This window comes from Nuphar pumila, chromosome 2, assembly GCF_984573655.1.
Source record: "Nuphar pumila chromosome 2, dmNupPumi1.hap1.1, whole genome shotgun sequence".
In the NCBI taxonomy this organism is placed as follows: Eukaryota; Viridiplantae; Streptophyta; class Magnoliopsida; order Nymphaeales; family Nymphaeaceae; genus Nuphar; species Nuphar pumila.
The window spans coordinates 33,996,235-34,012,843 of NC_143250.1; the positions used below are offsets into that span (position 1 = coordinate 33,996,235).

General features: G+C 41.5%; 1 protein-coding gene across 1 annotated transcript in view; it reads right to left on the reverse strand.

Annotated features, from left to right (window-relative positions):
• The window catches only part of LOC149845215 (uncharacterized), a 186,085-nt gene that overhangs the window by 65,178 nt on the left and 104,298 nt on the right, over positions 1 to 16,609 (reverse strand). The window contains exons 7-10 of the mRNA XM_089995614.1: positions 14,199 to 14,331; positions 13,472 to 13,648; positions 10,991 to 11,181; positions 10,793 to 10,859 (exon numbers count right to left, since the gene is read on the reverse strand). Coding sequence (XP_089851740.1) covers positions 10,793 to 10,859; positions 10,991 to 11,181; positions 13,472 to 13,648; positions 14,199 to 14,331 — 568 coding nt within the window. The remainder of the gene's footprint in view (positions 1 to 10,792; positions 10,860 to 10,990; positions 11,182 to 13,471; positions 13,649 to 14,198; positions 14,332 to 16,609) is intronic.

Sequence of the window (16,609 nt, forward strand, 5' to 3'; positions counted from 1 at the left end):
CCTGTCGCCCCGCGGCTGTCTGCAGGCAAGGGCTCGCCCCTTGTCGTTTTTCAGTTTTCGGCCAGCAAGGGCACACCCCTGCTGCCTCTCTTTTTCCTATAGGCAGGCTTGTTTTTCTTTTTCTCCGCATTATAATTAACATAGCACTGTTGCAGACCTCGCATCGGACCCCCGCTCTGGCTCCGCGGCCCGAGCCTCGTATCATCTACACGCGTAGACGCACGCAGCTGCACGACATCCCGAGGTAGGGGAAAGTCGCACGAATAGTGTGTATGAACAAAATAAAATAAGACTTCTGAGATAGAATAATTATTTTTGCATATTTGCGTATCTGAAGAAGTATTGGTTGATCAATGTTTACTCTTTGTGATTCTTTTGAAATTGCATAATGTAAATTCTTTGGGTAGACTCATTCTAGAAAGAATCAAGTAGTTTACTTGGCATGCCTGTTTACGTGTACGATTACTTAACTCATAATTGTCTATTATGCATGTTTATTCCTTTGAAACTGCATACTTAAGATAGATTTTGTGAAGAGACTCAAAACCACTGCAATTGCTATTATAACCGAGGCAGGTACAGTATGAATTTTATGTAAGATCATGGAGGGTATTGAAGTGTGAAATCTATACTTTACTGATTTTGATGTGGTAATATCGGCCTCCACAGGCCAATTGCTCAGAAAAGCAAAACATGTCATGTAGGAACCAAAAGAATCATAAACCATTATGTTGTCCTCTCATCGTAGTTGTACCTCTAGAAAGGTACGATCGTACTTTTGGACAAGTACGTCCCATGTGGGTTACGATGGTGGGATGACGAGGTTGTGGCAACCTCGATGAGTGCAATTAGCAAAATGCTTAGATCACATAAAAAGGTGACCATTCGCCTTCACAGGCAAGATGCTCGAGTGGGTCTAATGGACCAGAGCATGTAGGATGGGGCGGCGGTTAAGAAACCCCCGTCGTACCCATCCGATCTTCACGGTTCATCAAGGGAGAGGATGGATGGTACAAAGACTCCGATGGACAGGTTGTTAACAACCACCCCACGGGCAAAAGACTCTGTTTTCCCACGTCATCGAAGTTAGGGGAATTGGGATTACCATAAATTATCCTAGGTGGTAACTCCCAGGCACTTTTGCAGAAGTTGGATGCATCCATGGGCCACGAATGCCTTTGGGGATTTACTCTCTTGGTCACTGACCGTCCCCTTAGGAGCGGACTCAGTCAGCCATCCGGGTTAATGAAAACACCTGACATAATAAACCCCCGGATCGGTCTCGGTTGTTTCTACGTTTCGCGTCTGTGCGTACCCACAGGCCAGTTAATATCAGAACTTAAAGAATATATTCATGAATAGATGTAGATGACTGAGACTTACACTGCTTCAACTAACCACTCTTTGCACTTATTACATTTGTTAGAATAGACTACAACTGCTTTAATTGCTTAAATATGATAACTGCTTATCTCATGAATGTCCTGTTTTATTTTCATTCTACCTATCTGTTCGTGCATCTACTGGTTTGTTATGAAACTGACCCATTTCATGGGCAGGTGAGGAGTAGGACTTCACTGGCGGCCGATGGCGTGGTGCAACGTGGATCAAGATTCATCTTCTTTCTGCTGGCGGCTTGGCTTTGGGACTTTTTGGAGTTTTCTTAGATTTATTGAACTTTGGAATAAAATGCTCATTTTGTAATAAACTGCATATTTTAATCGATTGCCTTATTTCTTAAATTCCTTTAAGTTGTTGTACATGTGAATGATGGTTTTTCAGTTAACGTACCCAGAATTGTTGACTTGTGTTCCTTTCTAAATGTCTTCCGCTGTCATTTTTAAAAGTTAAAACTTTAAATCTTTGAAAGGTTTTTCGATAAAGTTTTCGAAATCACAAGTCGAAATTTTGGGGCGTTACAGACAGAAGGTCGGTCGTCCCCCTGTCTCCCGGCCCCTCTTCTTTTAAAACCCAGCAGGGGCCGATGGCCCTTGCCATTTCTTTTCAAGCCCGACAGGGGCCTTTGGCCCCTGTCACCCTCCCCTCTGCCATGATCTGCGAAGGGGTCGGCAGGAGGCTGATGGCTCCTGCCGCCCCGATCCCTCTCTCGTCGGCAGGGGCTAGCCCCCTGCCCCTTCGGTGCTGACGGCAGGGGCTGCCTCCCCTGCTGTTTTGCTGCCATCGGCAGGGGCTCGACCCCTGCCGATTCGCCACCGTCGGCAGGGGCTCAACCTCTGCCGAATCGCTGCCGTCGGCAGGGGCTCGACCCCTGCCGATTCGCTGCCATCGACAGGGGCGCGACCCCTGCCGCTTCGTTGCTATCGGCAGGGGCTGCCCCCCCCCTGTCGATTCGCTGTCGTTGGCAGGGGCTTTTCCCCCTGCCGCTTCGCTGCTGTCGGCAGGGGCTCGCCCCCCGCCGCCTTAGTGCCGTCGGCAAGGGCTCGTCCCCTGTCGCCTAATTCTACCCTTGCCCCCGTCGCACCATTAATTATATTAGCATAATTGAATATTTCACACTCTTGCAGATTTACGCAACGGGTCCAGTTCGCGCTCCACGGCCCTCGTATCATCTACACCCGTAGACGCACGCAGCTGCACGACATTCCGAGGTAGGGTAAAGTCGCACAAAGGGCAATAAAATGAACCTATTTAAGTTGAAATAATTAAGATGTCTATGCTAGATATGCTTAGAATTATATTGCTTCTGCATTGCGCATTATCTTGTTTGTATGCTCATGGATCGATGTACAATTTCATTCTTTGATCATTATTTTGCATAGTTGCTTATGAGTTGAGGTGTGGTTTCGTATTTCTTGAAATACATATGCCCTTGTTTGCTTGCATCCATTTTTGCCTGCACGTTTCCTTTGAGTGAGGTACGACTTCGTGTCTCGTGTATTACTTATGACCTTATGTGTTTGCCTATCTAAGTGGCCAAGGTATGATTTTGGTACCTCGTGTATTACTTATGTGCTTTCCCCTCGATGTGCGGCATCGCAAGTCGAGAGTTGCTTGTTGTCATGTTATAACCAGTATATGCTCACATTCATGGTAAATATGTACTTACATAAATGTAGTCTTATGCCTATCCTGATATCACTTATTTTCAAAACACTAGAAGTTGTGATTGTGCATTGCAGTTCTTTAAAAGCGAGTTTCCTTCTGCCAACCCAGTGCTCTTCAAATTGCACAGCTTTTGCAAAGTTAAGTTTTAAGTCTCGCAGGATTGCGAAGTCACATTTGGGCCCTCCCAAGTCCACACACTTGGGAGAAATGTTTTATAACCTTGATTCAAGTTGCGGCTCAATTTAAATAACCCCGATTGGGGGCAGGAGCCTGTGATCGAGTGAGGTTCTGTTGAAGGACCCTTTCTTCATTTACTAAACTTAGTGTCGCGTGTCGTGCGAATCATGTCGATATTAATATAAATTTTGGATGCAAGATTGATAGTGATGTGCCTTGTGTGAATTGTGGCTTTTAAGGATGAATCGTGCCAAATGAACACTCCTATATTCGTTTGATCGTTATGAAGTTGTGTGTTGGGTGTTCCTTTTGAGAAGCTCACACACCTCCCTGGTTCAGTATAGCGTACTTTTAGACATGCAGAACATGTTAAGTACTTTGTTGATCGGACGAGAGATCCGAGATGACCTTACATCATGAAATATGAAAAATGTTGTTGAAATGAATTCAAGACTTATCTTGCCAAATTGTGTTGTGTTACTTCTTATGCAGATAATATCTGTTGGGGTTTCTTTGGTGAAACCATATCCCTTTTATCGTAGTCGTACTTTTGACAAGTATGTCTTCTTACGTTGCGATGATTGGATGAGTAGGTTGTGGCAACCTTGATGAGTGCAAATAACAAAATGCTGAGATCACCTACATAAGTGATGATTTCTGCCTTCACCGGCAAGATACTCGAGTTGGGTCGAAAGACCAAAGTATGTAGAATGGGTCTTCAGTTAACTACCCCTGATGTACTCATTCGAACCGCTGACTCCTGTCAGGAGAGAGGACGGGAAGGTACAAAAACTTCGATGGACAAGTCATTAATGGCAGTTACGAGCAAAAGACTCGGCTTCCCCAGTCATCAGAGTTAGGGGAATGGGACTACCATAATTATCCTAGGTGGTAGCTCTCCATGTTTGGGATGCATCCATTGTTTATGCTGCTTTGGGGATTTCTCTCTTGGTCACCGACCGTCCCCTTAGGTGCGGACTCAGTCAGCTATCTGGGTTATCATAAAATACATAGCATAATAAACCCCCGGATCAGTCTAGGCTGTTTCTAGAGTCGTGCCTTGTGCGTACCCGCTTGGCCAGTTAATATCGAAACATAATTTAAATCCGATCACACAATGTGTTCAGTTATGCACGTATGAAAGTTATAGGGTACAACAGGTTCAATACTTATGGAATTGTGTGTGTGGTTGATGAAACATTGTATTTTGCTAGTTAACTTTCTTGTGCAGTGCTTTGCTTGTAATAGTTAGCCTACTTGTGCCAGTAAAATGCTTGTAATAATTTTAGCATTGTGCTCATGCTAGTTGCTCTGTGAATCTGTTGAAATTAAATTGCTATATAATTGCCTGTCTACTTGACATATTAAATTATTCTGCTTAATTATGTTCAATATTGTCCTGTCTGTGCACCTACCAGTTTTTAGTGAAACTGACCCATTTTATGGGCAAGTTTTGGATAGGTAATACAGTCTGCGATGGTATGATGGCGTGATGAGGTCAAGATAGAGCTTTTTCCCTGAAGTTTCGCTCCTGAGGACATGTTGGTAAATTTGGTATAAAGTGTGTTTCAAAATTTCTCTTTTATTAAACCGTGAGTTAATAAAACTGTTTTAGTAAGCTTCTTCTTGGTTTCAACAAACGAATTCTCAATTATTGAAACTCCGTTTCTAAACCATTTGATTTCAATGGTTGTGCGGGATTTGACAAAAGGAAAGTTTACGTTGTAATGTGCTCAAGGTCCATTGACTTGTGGTTTTAAAAATATCATTTTCCGCTGAAGTATTATTTAAACTCTGATTATTGTATGATTTTAAAGCTTTCTAAACTATTCTAAAAAGTTACAAGTCCTGGATTTTTGGGGCGTTACATTTCATCACAGATGAAACTGTGAGACAGGGACTTTCCCATGGACGCTCAAGGATGATAGCCTGATGGTTGATATCAAGAATTCAACATTAACTTTTATCCCATTTTTCCATGTAATGCTTGTACGTTTATTACTTGCCAATGACTTGTTGTGTCTGAAATCCCAGTGATATTTAGAAGGAAAAGGAATGAGTTGTATGCCTGTATCCTAAGCGGCCTCAGGCTCAAAACCTCTCTCACACGGACTCGGCTAGGGAGGCGCCGCACTCGAGTCGACATGGGTGCGGCTTCGGACACGGCTCGGACTCAGTCAACGCCGAGTCGAACTCGGTCAACTAGTCGAGGCCGAGTCCGTCCTTGTTTTGGACTCGGTCAACGTTGACTGAGTCCAAAAATGTTCATTTTTAGGGTAAAAAACAAAAAAAAATGATCTTTTTATATATATTTTTTAAAATATATATATATATATATAGCATGAGTCTCAAATATAAGCCCTAGAAAAAAAAATTTCTGGGGGGTGCTGCTCCCCTACGGCCCCCCGCCAGGGGGAGCCCCCGGACCCCCTTTTCTGCAAGGGCAAAAGTACAATTTGCAAAGTTTATAAAAACACTCATGCGGGTGCCAAACTTTAGAGGACAATATCCACATATATGCGCACAGGATATATTATTATATATATACATATATGTATATATATATATATATATATATATATATATATATATATATATATATAGCCGAGTCCCCGTGTCCAAAATTTTTAAAATTGCGCCGCACCCGTGTCGTACCCGCACCCATGTGACATAGCTCAAAACCTACCTGGGGACATCACCAAAATAGGCCACTGGAGAAGGGAAATAGTGTACTGATATTGATTTCTCTCACCTGATCTCAAAGTTTTATCCTTAAATGCCTCCCTCTTCATCACTAAACCCTTTTCCAGTTTCAGTTTCCCAAGATGACAGTCTCTCCACTCCTCAAATTTCAAAAGATGGGAGAAACAGTAGGACTCTTCCCTTCACGTATGCCCCAGATCAACGAGTTGTCCGCATGGTCTTTCACCAGCTCTTCATAATTTCATTTGAAAGAGTATACACAAGGATGAATAGAGGAGATGTGTTCAATCTCAAACCCACATTAATAAGATCTAGCTTGCTTCAAAGAAATCAATCATGAGGTTCCAAATTTGCTTTACAATCAATATGCTTGAAAAAGTGGCTTTTGTAACCCACCCTTTTCAAATTTCAAACTCTAGAAGGGTTAGGCCCTTCTGTTCATGCATGGTTTGATATCATTGTCATAGATACAGGTGATATTTTGTAAATATTGCGATGTTACTGCAATATAATGGAAAATCTATTAGAGAAGAAGCTATCATGATATATTTTCAAAATATTAAAAGATTAAAGTATCTGAATTGTCTCCTAATAACATCATTATATTCATGAAACTCTTTCTATAATTTGAAAAACAAAATATATTTTCTTTGTATCACAATAATCTCCCAATATCACCACTATAATCTGAAAACTCCTATATTTAAAATATGATTTTATTTTTAAGCAGCTTTTATACCTTTTCTTTATATTTTTGAAAAAAATAGAAATTTTTCTTCTCTTTATTTATTTATATATTTTTCATTTCTTTAAATGAAAAGATTTTCCCGTTAACCTATAATATCCTGACATTGCAACTGTAAAACCCACAGTTCAAAAAAAAATAATTGTATCGGACCCGGGCCGGGTCAGGTCCGAACCCGACCCGGGCCCGTCATCGATAGGGTTTTAAAAAAAACCCGACACAGGAGAAAGGGTTTTGAGAAAACCCTTTCCCCTGTGCGCCGCACCCCGCCTGCGATTTCGGGAGGATAAGGGAAACCCATCGGGGTTTCCCCATTCATCGCCCCCCCCTGAGGCTTTTAAGAGCACTGCAGGAGGGCAAGGGGAGGCACACCGCCCATCGCGCCGACCTACTTCCCTGCGCACAACACTAGCGCCGCCGTCGCTGCGACCCACGCCGATCGACGACGTCGGCGATCCTATTCCCAGGTACGCCGTCTCCACCCTCTTCTCCCCTCTCCCTGTCACCTCGCTGGAAGGCACGACAAGGGGCCGATGGCCCCTGCCGTACCCTCCCTCTTCAACCTCTTCTTGAGGGTTCACCGGGAGGCCGTCGGGTGACGCACTACCCCTGCGGCGCCTCCCACCTCCCCTGTGTCCATCGAAGGCCCGACAGGTGGCCTACGGGGCCCCTGTCGTCCCCTTTTTCTCTAGGGGTTCGTCGGAGTGCCGGCAGGGGACCAATGGCCCCTGCGACACCCCACCTCTCCCCTGCGGGCGATCAAGCGACCGACAGGAGGTCGGTCGTCCCCCTGTCACCCCCGTCCTGATCTCTCTCTCTCTCTCTCTCTCTCTCTCTCTCTCTCTCTCTCTCTCTCTCTCTCTCTCGGCAGGGGTTGGCCCCCTGCCGCCTCTCGGCTGTCGGCAGGGGTTGGCCCCTGCTGCCTTGTTGTTGTCGGCAGGGGGGCTGGCCCCCTGCTATCTCGTGGTTGTCGGCAGGGGCTCAGCCCCTGTCGCTTCGTTGCTGTCGGTAGGGGCTGGCCCCTTGTCGTCTCGTGACTGTCGGCAGGGGCTCAGCCCCTGCCGCTTCGATGTCGTCGGCAGGGGCTCAACCCCTGCCGCTTCGATGCTGTCGACAGGGGCTAGCCCCCTGCCGTCTCGTGGCTGACGGCAGGGGCTGGCCCCCTGCCGCCTCGCTGTTTTCGACACGGGCTCATCCCCTGTCGCCCCCCTGTTGTCGACAGGCAGGGGTCCGTCCCTGTCGCTTTTCTGATTTCGTCAAACAGGGGCACACCCCTACTGCCTCTCTCTTTTTCGATCGACAGGCCGAGGGAGATGCCTTGCCTGACTTTCTATTTCTCTGCATGATAAATAATGTAGCGCTGAATACCCACACTTTTGCAGACTTCGCATCGAACTCCACTCTGGCTCCGCGGCCCAAGCCTCGTATCATCTACACCCGTAGACGCACGCAGTTGCACGACATCCCGAGGTAGGGGAAAGTCGCACGAGGATTTTGGATGAATGAAATAAAATATAAGACTTCTGAGATAGAATAGTTGTTTTACATACCTGCTTATCTGAAGAAGTATTTAACTTATGATTGTCTGGTCAGTGTTTTCCTCATTCTTATTCTTCTAGAATTTCATGCTTAATGTATGCAATACGGGTGGACTCATTTTCACAGAAATGCCTATGACTGTGTCTATGTACTTGCTCACTGTTGTGACTTTTCTATATATGTCGTGTTGTTATTTCATGATGAAACTTGTAGCCACCCTCAGGCAAACCTTGTAGGGTGTGCAGGTGTACGTACCACATTTTATCTGTTTGGAAAGGGTGTGAAATGGGGTACAAACACTAAAAGCTTGAGAGGAGGTGTTTCCTCGTGCAAGGCTGACTCCTCGAGAATGAATGTCTGCTTATAAAGCTTGCGAGCTAGTTATGCGTTGCTAGATGCAACTAAGTGTATTCTGAGTCGGTTACTCGGAAGATATGATTGAATCCACAGCAATCCCAGGACTTGTCTGAGACGTCCTGTTTCTTATTAATTGAGTATGCCAAGTATATTACTGATTTTTATGAAATACTGTGATGGGTCATCCATCGAGAAACCCACAAAATTGCTATTGTAACCGGACCTTAAGACAGGTACGGTATAAGTTTTACAAGAGGTAATGAAGTACCCTAAAGTGGGCAATCAACACCTTATAGATATCAATGAGATAATGTCAGCCTCCACAGGCCAATTGCTCAAAGAGCAATACATGTCATGTATGAACCAAAAGAATCATAAAACATTATTTGTTACCCTCTCATCGTAGTCTTACCTCTAGGAAGGTACGATCGTACTTTTGGACAAGTACGTCCCATGTGTGTTACGATGTTTGGATGATGAGGTTGTAGCAACCTCAATGCGTGCATTTAGCACAATGCTGAGATCACATAAATGGTGACAACTCGCCTTCACAGGCAAGATGCTCGAGTGGGTCTAATAGACCAGAGCATGTAGAATGGGGCGGCAGTTAAGAAACCCCTGTCGTACTCATTCAACCTTCACGGTTCATCAAGGGAGAGGATGGATGATACAAAAACTCCGATGGACAGGTTGTTAATAATCACCCCACGGGCAAAAGACTCGGCTTCCCCAGTCATCGGAGTTAGGAGAATTGAGACTACTATAAATTATTCTAGGTGGTAACTCCCAGGTACTTCTGCAAAAGTTGGATGCATACATGGGCCACGAATGTCTGGTGGGATTTTCTCTCTTGGTCACTGACCGCCCCCTTAGTAGTGGACTCAGTCAGCCATCCGGGTTAATGAAAACACCTGACATAATAAACCCCCGAATCGGTCTCAGTTGTTTCTACGTTTCGCGTCTGTGCGTACCCACAGGCCAGTTAATATCAGAACTTAAAGAATATTTTTTTGAATAGTTGTAGATGATTGAGACTTACAGTTGTTTTAATATAATAACTGCTTATCTCATGAATGTCCTGCTTTATTTTATTCTACTTATCTATTCGTGCACCTACTGGTTTGTTATGAAACTGACCCATTTCATGGGCAGGTGAGGAGTAGGACTTCACAGGCGGCCGATGGTGTGGTGCAATATGGCTCAAGATTTCTCTTCTTTCTGCTGGTGTCTTGGCTCTGAGTTTTAGAGTTTTTCTTTAGATTATGGAACTTTGGGAAATTGCTTATTTTGTAATAAACTGCATATTTTATTAATAATTTATTGTATTATTTCCTCAATTCCTTTTTAGTAGTTGTTCATGTGAATGGTGGTCTTTCAGCTAACGTACTCAGGATTGTTGACTTGTGCTTCTTTCTAAATGTCTTCCGCTGTCATTTTTAAAAGTGCAAACTTTAAATCTTTGAAAGGTTTTTTTTTTCGATAATGTTTTCGAAATCACAAGTTGAAATTTTGGGACGTTACAGCAACTTTCTGAGATAAAGCCAAGACTGACATATGTGCCTATGTTAAGATTCATCTTGATGGTGTTTTCACCAATCTTGGGCATAACTACTAAACAAGCTGTGAGAAAGATTTTACATTTTGGTACCTTTTAGAACCTCGTGATTAGTTTTCATCTCCTATAGATTTATATGTGACTTAGTCATAATCTAACAAAATTTCTGTGGGAATATTCTACAATACATGCAGTGCCAAAAAAGTTACATAAATACATAAGTTGAACTTATTAACATAAATACCATAGGCAAAAGACAGCAAGCAATTAGGGGTGTCAATGGGTTGGGTTCGACCCGGACCCAACTCGTACCAAACCCTATAGGGTCAGGGTTTGGTGATAAATAAGAAGGTTCGATCGACCCGAGTTCCGACTAAGATCCGCAAATTTTCAATGTAAAAAAGATAAAAAAATATATTATTTTACTGGTTATGGTCCGAGTCTTGTTCATGTGATCCTTATAGGGTCCGGGTATGATTTCTCCTATGGTGGGTCTGATTGGACCTAGTACCATCATCTCAAATCAGGTTTGGGTCTGGTTCCACCTGGGTCCGAACCTAACCCAACCCGTTGACACCCTTACAAGCAATGTTAAAAATAGTTAGTCCTCTCTGCAACTGAATCAGTTATTTAAAGTGCATAAGTCAAACCTTGCAATAGATACTGTACAAGCTTTTCAAGCGACTGGATAGAGTCACTTCCATGCCTGGAATATATCTGTAAAACACAAAACTACCATCATAAAAGAGAAACAGCAAAAGAATAAATTCCCATACATTGCCAATTAAAATAAGAAACCCAGTCTCAATAGCTTCACAATATACCAAACGGGATGGACAACAACATACGGAATTGATATAAACAACTCTTTTTCAAGAGCCTCTTCGCAAATTGAAAGAGATGCAAGAGCAATCCCAGCATCACAAACCACCTTTGGCCTTTCAGAAACCCCGGGAAATTTATTGACATTACTAACAAACTGACTCCGTTTCCTTCGATCAAGCAACAAATCAAATGGCAATACAGCTTGCAATAGATCCTGCAGAAAAAGAATAACCTCAATGACGACAAAATATTTTAAACTTGGAATACGATAATTAGTAACATGCATGTCAGCAATAAACATACACTTCATGAATATTAGAAGAAAATGTGTCTTAGCGGATTCAATTTCTAGTTAGAGATTCAGAACAAAGAGAAGGAAGATTACAAGGGTTGATATCAAACAGGTCAGAGTTTCAGAGGTGAAGGACGCTTGTAAAGCAGCAAAATTAGGCTATTGAATTCATTGATCAAAAGCAAGATACAAGGGAGTAAACTTTTAGCAGAACTGAGAAGCTTAAAGTTATCCTCAGATACCAATTCAATCAGTTGTGATCATAGTCACAAATATAGGTATCAGCTATATCTCGGCCAGGCTATTTCTTGCGATATTATAGGTTTGTTGATAAATTTCAAAAAAAATCTCGGGAAATTCTCAGGGCTTAAACATATATATAAGCAAGAAAATATGATGTTTAGATAATAAAACACATTTAATATGTAGAAAATAAATAAAAACAGTAACAATAATTGATGATATCATGATATTATCATGATAATATCGCAATATTCTCGTGATAATATTGCGATATTATCAAATTGGCAATATTTTGAAAATATCGCGATATTTTACCTATAATATCGTTTGCTGAAAATACAGCAATAATATCATGATATTTTGAAAATATCACCGATATCTGTGACTATGGTTATGATTGATTTACATTTTAATGTTTCTATAGATCCCTCTCATTGACTTCTAATTTAACTCAACTTTAAGCAAATCATATAGCAGCTCCATGGAGAATCATCAACAACTTAAGTAATGTCATGGAATTAAGTAATTCTCAAGCCGTAGATTTATAGATATTTATTCTTTATCTTAAGTATTCTATAAAATGTTTTTTTTTAAATACATCCAGTACCAGTAGGGTGTGTTTCTCAAGCAGTCTTTGATCCACAGCAGAAAATAAACTATTGCTTGTTACTTTGAACTTCCAAATGTTCATTGCAAAATAAACTGGCATCAGGCAGAGTTGCATACCATACACAACATCGAATTTTTCCCAAAGAAACCACTGACTCTGGGAGCAGTATAAACCAATATTTTAGAAGCCAGTTCTCTGAAAAGGGACACACATGAAAAGCAGAATGCCATTACTACATATAAATATTTCATAACATGTCGAAAGAAAAAAATGTGACTCATAGCTGGTCTCAATCATGGCTGAACTGGTTCAAATAAACCAGTCAGTGCAGCTTTTCAACATTCAATAAAAAATGTACCTTCACACTTGAACATCCCAAATACAGCATTAATTAGCAGAAACCAACCTCCTCCAAATCACAGAGGACGTAAATGTAGTTTTAGATGATTGAATACAAGTGGCCTTTTTTCCAAAAGAAATATGTGAATCATTGAATTTTTCCTCAACCAAAGGCTAAATCCGTATTCACCAATACGGGTGTAGTCTAGACATTCACAGCTTACAGTAGTAGCCAATGTTTTATTGCAATGAATTTCAACATCAGTAATAACTCTGAGATTCAGCGACCAAGTGAAACTTCTCACTGTTCATAAACCTTATCCAGGTGAAACTACTCAGTGCTCATAAATATTAATCTCAGTTTTCACAGGATGGCTTATGCTAGAGACAAATCTGTTTTCCCAGTTTTTCTTCAAAATATGAATAACAGCAAAATAATAAAGATAAGCAGATAAAAACCACATGAAATCAGCTTGCCATCAACATATCCAAGGTTCTAACCAACCAATTGGTAGGTTGTAGCTTATCTAAAACTACATATGGCAGTTCTTTGACACAGCTAAAAACTCCTCCCAGGCTCCCAATGGACAACAAAATAATTAAATCCTCAGATCTATTGTTTACTCGAACCTGGGATTCTAGAAGATCAGATTAGGCTACACACGTAGACAAGCAATGAAGCTAGCCTCTAGCATCTAGATAGTAGAAAGTTTTTTGTTATGCAGCAGAAGTCAACTACAAAATGAGGTGACAGTTCCTCAGGTGAAATAAAGACTAAATATTAACAGGAAAAAAGTGCCTATAACCATTCTCTCTGGCTAGCCTAAAGCAGTGTCCGCACCAGATTTTTCAGATATGTGCAGAAATGACAAAACAAGTAATTTTTATGGTCAGATGAATGAATGACTTTTACCTGCCATTAAACAATGAAAGTAATAAACAGTGTACTTCACAGAAAAGGTGACTATATCAAACAACTGTCATTCAACAACAGATAAAAGAAAGTCCAAGCTTTGTTACCTTCGTAGTTATTTCATCTTTATCAGTTCCAAGAGATCCTTCCATACGATTTTGAAGAATACTCTTGTCATTGAAGTGCACAAGGACACCAGTTGCAGAAGATCTATAATTTCTTCGTCGATCACTTGCACTCCACATGGCAGCCAGCTCAGCTCGCATTTGCCGAAAAGTATATGGCTGCATATCAAATCAAAACATTATATTTTGGGCCATTAATCTGTGCATCAAGCCAGAAACGAAAAACAGCAAACTCTGGGCTGATAATTGCATGTTGGTAAATACCACAAAATCGTCATAAGAGAGACCAAAAAATACAAATTCTCTTCACAAAATCTAAAACAAAGGAAAATATGACAATTTTTTAATAATTCCAAAATTAAGAGTACTAACATGGATGAAGACATATTTCATTCATAATGTGATATAAGATATGCATGAAACACAAGCATGTAGAAGAAAAAAAAGGGATCTCATCGGCAAATGTGGCATAAAACCCTCCCTAACCAGACTTAGATCAAGGTCTTCAACAATGACCCAGACAGCAATCAAACCAGCTGCAGATCTTAGTTACTTGGAAACCATTTCAGTACAATAATGCAAGATGAGAAAAACATCTTGAAAAGTGAAGCAAAAAGAGCATACACCTATCAACATGAATGACATAATATTTGGAACACAATAAACATATTAAATTTGGATAAAAAAATGAACAACTCAACAGATATACCTGAAGAACAGCAAATGATAAATCTTCCAACTCAGCTTTTACAGCCCAAACACCCAATCTAGAGGCAAGAGAGCACCATATGGCCAATGTCTCCTCAGCAACAGCTCGAGCCTTATATGATGGAAGTGCATAACTACATAAAACATCAGCATGTATAACTCGTCAGCTTTAAATGAATAAAGTTCTACAAAATACTAAATGCGACATTTACAAATTAGGAAGAAACAATAACTGATGTCCACAAGTTAAGCATATAACCATTGGCAGGAAGACACCATCAATAGCAGCATCCCGAACGTATGACATAATGTCATCTTCCATCGTACAACAAATGTAACGCCTCAAAATTTCAAACTTGCGAACCTTTCAGAAAACAGGCAAGAGAGTAGAAAAAATCTCTTTCCTTACAGAGTTTGTTTATAAAATCAGCGGAAGACTATTCTTTTGTCAAATTCGGAAAGGTAAGTTGACAACTTTGGGCCCGTTAGCTAAAAGAACCAAAACTGAACCAAAACTCACAATCCATGTTACTTGTAAAACACTTGAAAAACAACTTTCATTAAAAGAAATTCCCAAATAGTACAAAATTCGGATATCCCAAGAAAAATCCGTTACAAAACCCAAAAACATCCAGGACGTGAGCTAAGAGCAGGAAAAGGAACTCTTGAAGCCATCTTGCAATCGCGCCATCACCCGTGGTATGCCTAATCATCACATGTACCCATAGAATGGGTTAGTTTCGCGAAAAACTAGTATGTGCACAAGAGAGACTACGGGAAACTGAATTAAGAACATTTAATTCAGCATGCTAAGCAGTTTAAAGCAGATATGCAGTTAAACAGGTAAGCAGTTCAAAGCAGGTAAGCAGTGGAACTGTCAAACACAGCATGACGATTCATTTCATCGTAAGCTGTGAACTACCACGCAACAAGCAAGTCTCATGACCCATCAACCAGTGTGAATAGACTTTATGTTTCGATATTATTGGCCTGCGGGTACGCGCAGACAAATCGTAGAAACAACTGAGACTAGTTCGGGTGTCTGTTATTATATGTATTTTTAATAACCCAAATAGCTAGTTGAGTCCACTCCTAAGGGGACGACTTTAGCCGAGAGAGGATTCCCCAAAAGCAGGTACTTGGCAACGGATGCATCCAACTTCTGCAGAAGTCCATGCAATCTACCACCTAGGATAATGCCTGGTAGTCCCTTCCCCTAACTCCAATGAATGGGGAGGCTGGATCTTTGCCCGTGGGGTGGTTGTTAACAACCTGTCCATTGGAGTGTGTACCGCTCTGTCCTCTCCCTTGACAAACTACAAGAAGCGAATGAGTGCGTCAGGGGTAAGTTAACTGAGGACTCATTCTATATGCTTTGGACTTTTAACCAAATGAGCATCTTACCTGTGAAGACGATCACATTTTTATGTGTTTACAACATTGTGCATTTAACATTGTTCAAGGTTGCACGACCGTCTTATCCGATCATCGCAGTACTAACATATAGTGCACGACTACAAGTACTCTAGGATGAAAGGGGTATAGTTCCACAATAGGAGCCTCAACAAAAGTGTTTCGCAAAGATGTAATGTTTCTCAAACTTTACTTTTAGCATTCTTTATCCTTTGAAACAAACAACTTGTGCCAACATTTAGCATGCGATTTTCAAGAATCTCATCCGCTATCGTGGTATCTACATGCCTCGCATGACTCGATACTGACCTCGATAAACGGGATACGGGTTTTTCAACAGAACCCCTGCTAAGAAGTTCGCTCAAGCCCCAATTCGGGGTTACCCGAGATATGTCGGATAGACGAACAGAACTAGCCAATCACATCCTTCCAAATACTTCGATTTGGGCAGTCTTTGATGCTTTTGCGCAACCCCCTAAATTCTCAAGTCTATTTTGCAGGACTGCTCACTCGAAAAGTCAGGATCCCTGATAGGGATCCCTCTCCTTAGACGAGGATGTATCGTTAAGCTCCCGACTCAACTCTTGTCGCAAGAGGAAAAGTGGCAAATGCCTCTTGCATCTTCCACGAAGATGCCTTTAATAGCACATGCAATGAGCGAAAACCTGATCGTCATCTGCAATGGCAAGGCAATAACGAAACATTTGAAAAAGCAAGAGCCAAGGCGCGACGACAAAGTAAAGACATGACAAAAAGTAAAGACATGACAAAAAGTAAAGGACAAGGATCGCAAAACTGCGTCCTTGAGTTAAATGCATACTCATATAGATATATATATATGCATATATATATATATGTATTTAATTGTCCTTTTTAGTTAATTGAACTCAATTCAAATATCCAAGTCCTCCGTGCAATCTTCCCCTACCTCAAGGAGTTGCGAGATTGTTGGCGTCTGTGGGTATAAGCGATTAATGGCTCGGGTCGCGAAGTGCGAGC